This window comes from Corylus avellana, chromosome ca1, assembly GCF_901000735.1.
Source record: "Corylus avellana chromosome ca1, CavTom2PMs-1.0".
NCBI lineage: Eukaryota > Viridiplantae > Streptophyta > Magnoliopsida > Fagales > Betulaceae > Corylus > Corylus avellana.
In genome coordinates this window covers 28,309,707-28,315,246 of record NC_081541.1, presented here as the reverse complement: position 1 = coordinate 28,315,246, position 5,540 = coordinate 28,309,707, and the positions used below count along the sequence as shown (strand labels likewise).

Below are 5,540 nucleotides of genomic sequence, written 5' to 3'. Positions count from 1 at the left end.
GAACTACGCCTAATAAAACAGAAGTCATTAATTCGAATCTTCATCCCCTCTTATGCGGACATGTCAAAAAAAAAAAAAAAAAAAAAGGTAATTGTAATTATATATATATATATATATATATATATATATATTGTTCGGCTTCTCCAAACAACTTGTTTTCCAAGGAAAAGAGCAGTGATAAGATGGTTTGCCCCTCGTAAAACTTCGATGACAAGTCAGAAATACGTTGGCCCACTGCATAAAAGTCAAAGTTCCTAACTTTAATTATGCTTTTAACCAATACCTCTTCGACACGTTCAAAGCTAACCAGCGCTACGCTGAAAGGTTTCATTTCCAGGTAAAACCTAAACCGCCACCACTGTTGCTAAAACCAGAGGAGGTTCTTCTCGTCTCGGTTAGAGATATTGAAAAGGAATTAAAAGTAGCATATCAAATTGAGCTCTTGTTTCGATCAATTGAAGGTATGCCATTTTCGATTTCTTTTTGGCTACAAATATCATCTAGAATTGGGAGCTTAAATTACTTTTATATGCTCGATTAGAATCTCTTTGTGCTTAATTTGATTGTCTAATTTTGTTTTGTTGAATGAAAATCATCCTTGTTTCACGTCGGGGAAAATGTTAGCAATTTCTAATAGAATAGATTTTTGTGCTATTTGGAATATATTGATGTTCAGGGCATGAAATTTCTTTTGTCACTGTGATTGCGTGAACTGAGATTTTGTTCAGGGGCTATACGTATTGCACGTCTTTTTGCACAGATCCGAGAGATTGTGATTTTAGTTATAGTGGGATTGTTCGTATGTTTTCGTACAACATAGTTTTAGGGATTTTAGTGTTGTGGGATTTCTGTTTTTTGGAACAAACGATGATGGAGGCTTTGGTTTTTCTTTCTTATATGTTATACAATTTTGGAAGTGTTATGTGGATCCCACTTGCAAAAAACCAATATCAGGAGCAAAATGTAGGAATTCTTAATCAAGTTTAGTTATGTGCAAAGAAATGTAGTTCTTAGTCCAACATTTTTTATGGGTTGTGAGATTTTAGGATAGTATGTGTTGGTAATATATATATTTTGAGTTTATGGTATCAGCTGTAGAGGTTATGGGACCTTGTTCATTTGATGTTTAAGAGGATACTAGATCAAGTAGGTAATGCCCTCCTATGAATATGGAAGAATTGGTGTACTGGTACTATTGGTGTCCTATCTCAACTTCAAACGAAGTGAAAAAAAAAAAGAAAACTGTAACTTATAAAAAGGTTTATTTTAGGCAGTTCATGTTAAAAAAGACACGTAGGTATTGACGGTAACGGAGTTGTAGTTTGAGGGAACTAAGTGTCACTTTTTAAAGTTTGGTGGTCTAAGCGCCCGATGGGTGTATGTTTAGGGGGCTAAGTGTATTTTCGTCTAAATTTTGACTTTTTGCACATAGTAGGATGACTTCTTTGTATGTAAAGCGGTTCTGTCTGCACAACTTGTTTTTCATGCACAGTGTATTATTGAGATTATTCTGAATTATGAAGTGATATTTTGGTGAGTGGATTTGCAAGGTTTTCTGTGCTGTTTTTAAATTTGAATGACTAAAAATAATCAGGTGGCTTGACAGGGCTATGACGCAGTTTTAAGTGATGGATAGTTAGTAAGCATAGCTGCTGGTTTCATCTCATGAAACTCTTTTAATAAGACTATCAGGTAACTGAGGATGGAAGCACAAAAAAGTAAAAAACAGTCTTCACCTGCTGCTGCAACCCCACCCATGGCTTCATGTCGAAAGAAGAAGAATGAGGAAGCCACATTCTTGGAGGATTTCAAGGAGCACATTGATGAGTTCGTGCATGCATCTATGGATGAACACAAAACTTGCTTCAAGAAGACCATACAGAAGGTGCTTCTATCTTTTAACTTCTATTCCACAAGCTTATGTTTTTTTTTTCTTTGCCTTACCTATTTGTACTTGTTACTGATTGTGTAGTTCAAATTCTATTTCAGATGTTTGGAATGTCAAAGATTGTTGCAGAAAGGAGTTCAGAAGCAAAGGGAGTTGAAAGCTCTCTGCCCCTCCAAACAACGTTGTCAGACTAGAATGTCTCCCCCTCTTTGGTGACAGCTTTATATCTAGTTGGCAAGATCCATTTCATTTTTCATATGAAAACTTATTTTTAATAAGATTATAGGTCTACCACATCTGCAAACTTTGTTGGGCTTCTTGTGGCTACTTTTTTATTTTTTATTTTTTTAAGGATGAGAATGTAAACAGAAAACACAAAGGAACCAAAGCAAATACGAGAAGAAAATAAAACCCATGCCTTTACGAAAAATAGGCCAACAAAAACTATCAAGGAGGAAGATCCAGTTGGGAGAGCAAGAGGAACATGTCTCGAGACTACGGCTTTGTTTGGCAAAGCATTTTCCTTAGATATTATAGTTGATATAGATTGATATGAAAAAAAAAAAAAAAAAAAAAAAAAAAAGAAAGTTTGATATAGAAAAGTGAAAAAATTTTGTTTTGTAGTGATTTTTTTTATTTGAATAATAATAAAAAGTGAATGATGAAATATAAAAAATAATAAAGTTAAAATATTTTGATGTTGAATGGTTTTTTTGGAAAAATGTGATGAACAGTAACTAAGGACAAACAAGGCTTTGCCCAACAAAGCTTACAATTTTTACTATAACTCCTTATTAATAAGCTCATGTGGCAATTCGCGTGGTAAGTTTGACGTGGAGTATAGTGCTAATTTGTAAAAGAACAATAATAAAAGTTGTAATATTCTTAGCATTACTATTCGCTAGGCTTTCTTTTGTGTGGAAACTTGTATCAAGATGCACTATTCTTTTTTCTTTTCACCACTAAGGATCCAAAGCTTCTACGAATTGCAAGGTTTTAGCTTTCTTGGTTTTAAGTCATTGCCTTTGCCTATACGAGAGCACATGGTGGACAAAAGAATGGTGGACAAAAGAAAATATATATATATATATATATGCTATATATATATATATATATATATATATATATATATATCAACTCTACCTAGCAGTCTAATACAAGCCATTAAGAATCAGAAACAGAGTAAAAAGTTTTGTTATGATATCATGTTAAATTTAATATGAATTTCTAATAATTTGTTGTCAAAGTTGCTAACAATCTAAATAACAAAATTGTAAAAATTTTTTATTTTATTAGATCATCACTTAGCTTAAAAGTTTTAAAAATCATTCTCTCTAAAAACATTATAGGTAGGAAACTTTTTGTAGTTTGCTGGAGAATTGTTTTTGTTCCTATTCGTATTGAATATAAAGAGAGCCGAATCAATATGTAAAAAGAATAATAATAAAAATAAAAACATTTGGATGAAACTCTATGTGATGTATCAAAGATTTTGCCACAAGGAAAGGAAGAAAGCATAGAATTTTCATGATCCAAGAATATCTTAACCAATTTAGTAAGGAAAATGAATAGAATACTATAATTTTTACTACAACGTCCCATACAAATTGATGTGAATAATTAAAAGTATATGGTTAATAAATCAGGTACTAACTAATTAAATTGACAAGTCGTTTTACTAATTATAAATTACTACATCAATTTGTAAAAAAAAAAAAAAATTATATTAAAAGATGTAATATTCTTCGCATCACTTGATCACAAAAAATAAATGGAGGACTTTAAAGGACTTTGGGCCGATGAGGTTAGAAATTTTCAGATCTCAAACTCTGATCTGGATTGCTTTTCAGTTTCTTTCTTTCTTTCAATTTAAGGCCATATTTGGATTGTGTTTTCTGCTATAATGAATTGGTCAAGATTCAAGAGGTCTGGTTAGGATTAGGAATTGGTTCCTCTTCATTTCGAGCGAAATGGAAATGAAATTTCACAGATCTATTAAATAAAATACATTCTTATATATATATATATATATATATAGCACATCGATTGTGAAAGGGACTGGTGGTTAGTTTATAAGTGTGACGGAAAGCCTTACCTCTTGAACTAGCCTTTGGGGTTGAGATAAGCCCAAAATCACCCAACACTGGTATCAAAACCTAGGTTTACCAACAAGTCTCGGCCTAACAGTTCACTGGAGAAAATGGGTTGTCGCTGCTCCGACCAAGAGCTCAATGTGTGATGGGGAGATTGTTGAGGTTATCCCACATCGGTTGTGGAAGGAGCTGGCAGTCAGTTTATAAGTGTGAGAAAAAGTCTTACCTCTTGAGCTTTTGGGATTCAATATATATGTATATATATATGATTTAAAGAAAAAACAACACTTTGGGAGAGTCTTTGCTCATAATCTAAAATAATTATTGTTGTGTTAATATTTTTAGTATTAATTTTTTTACACACAATTTAATTAATTTTATGTTTTCATTATAGTTGTCTACACTATTGAATACCAAAAGAGAGGATTGCCTCATGCTCATATACTGCTTTTTCTACATCCCGATGACAAACATCCAACGCCAATAGAAATAGATAGGATCATCTCAGCAGAAGTTCCAGATTTAAACAAAGATCCCCAAGCTTATGAAGTTATTAAGCAATTTATGGTCCATGGTCCTTGCGGTTCTTTAAATCCAAATTCAAGCTATATGGTTGGCAACAAATGCAATAAGCATTTTCCGAAAAGATATTATTCTGAAACAACAATTGTCGAAGATGGTTTTCTAGTGTATAGAAGGAGGAACAACAGAAGATTTGTTGACAAAAATGGTATGAAACTTGACAATCGATTTATAGTTCCTCACAATATTGATTTATTGGTTAAGTATCAATCACATATAAATGTTGAATGGTGCAATCGTTCAAGATCTATCAAGTATTTATTCAAATATCTAAATAAAGGACCTAATCGTGCAACTTTAATGCTTGAAGAGAATCTACATGTTGAACATACTATTGGAATACAGCAAGTGACAGTATCTGATGAAATCAAAGCTTATTTAGATTGTAGATATGTGTCTGCTATAGAAGCATGTTGGAGAATCTTCCAATTTGAAATCAATTATCGGGAGCTTGCAGTTGAAAGACTTAATTTTCATCTAGAAAATGAGCAACCGGTAGTGTTCGATGATTTTGATTACTTAGATAATGTTTTGAATCAGCCGAATATCAAAAGAACTAAATTTACAGAATGGATGAAAGCAAATGCTTTATATGAAGAAGTAAGAGAATTGTCTTATTCTGATTTTCCTTCAAAATGGGTTTGGCATGATAAAGATAAAGAATGGAAATTGAGGAAACAAAAAAGATGTGTAGGAAGGATATTTTATGCTCATCCTGGAAGTAGTGAAAGATTTTATTTGCGAATATTACTTAATATTGTTAAAGGACCTCAATCTTTTGAAGAAATAAGAACTATAAATGGTGTGTTGTACCCAACTTTTAAATCAGCATGTTACGCTCTTGGTTTGCTTGATGATGATAAAGAATGGCATAAAGCTTTAAATCAAGCGTCACATTGGGCTTCAGGAAAGCAACTCCGTGAGCTTTTTGTCACAATGTTGCTTTTTTGTGAGGTTGCAGAACATTATAAATTATG

General features: G+C 32.5%; 1 protein-coding gene across 3 annotated transcripts; it reads left to right on the top strand.

Annotated features, from left to right (window-relative positions):
* The first annotated feature begins 287 nt into the window (after nt 1-287).
* LOC132163418 (uncharacterized) lies at nt 288-2,184 on the top strand. Of its 3 annotated transcripts, none has more exons than XM_059573711.1 (3): nt 288-461; nt 1,607-1,885; nt 1,990-2,184. In XM_059573711.1, the coding sequence occupies exons 2-3, from the start codon at nt 1,703-1,705 to the stop codon at nt 2,080-2,082; spliced, it is 276 nt and encodes a 91-aa protein (XP_059429694.1). In that variant the 5' UTR covers nt 288-461; nt 1,607-1,702; the 3' UTR covers nt 2,083-2,184. The 3 variants fall into 3 exon arrangements, with proteins under 3 accessions (XP_059429694.1, XP_059429703.1, XP_059429686.1); XM_059573720.1 differs by having other exon boundaries at nt 1,595-1,885; XM_059573703.1 differs by having other exon boundaries at nt 289-461; nt 1,693-1,885.
* The last annotated feature ends 3,356 nt before the right edge of the window (nt 2,185-5,540 follow it).

Bases quoted from the DNA above. Each gene is read 5' to 3' on its own strand.
- LOC132163418 (XM_059573711.1), top strand. From the start codon at position 1,703: ATGGAAGCACAAAAAAGTAAAAAACAGTCTTCACCTGCTGCTGCAACC. The intron at 1,886-1,989 runs GTGCTTCTATCT...ATTCTATTTCAG, and splicing joins TCAAGAAGACCATACAGAAG to ATGTTTGGAATGTCAAAGAT.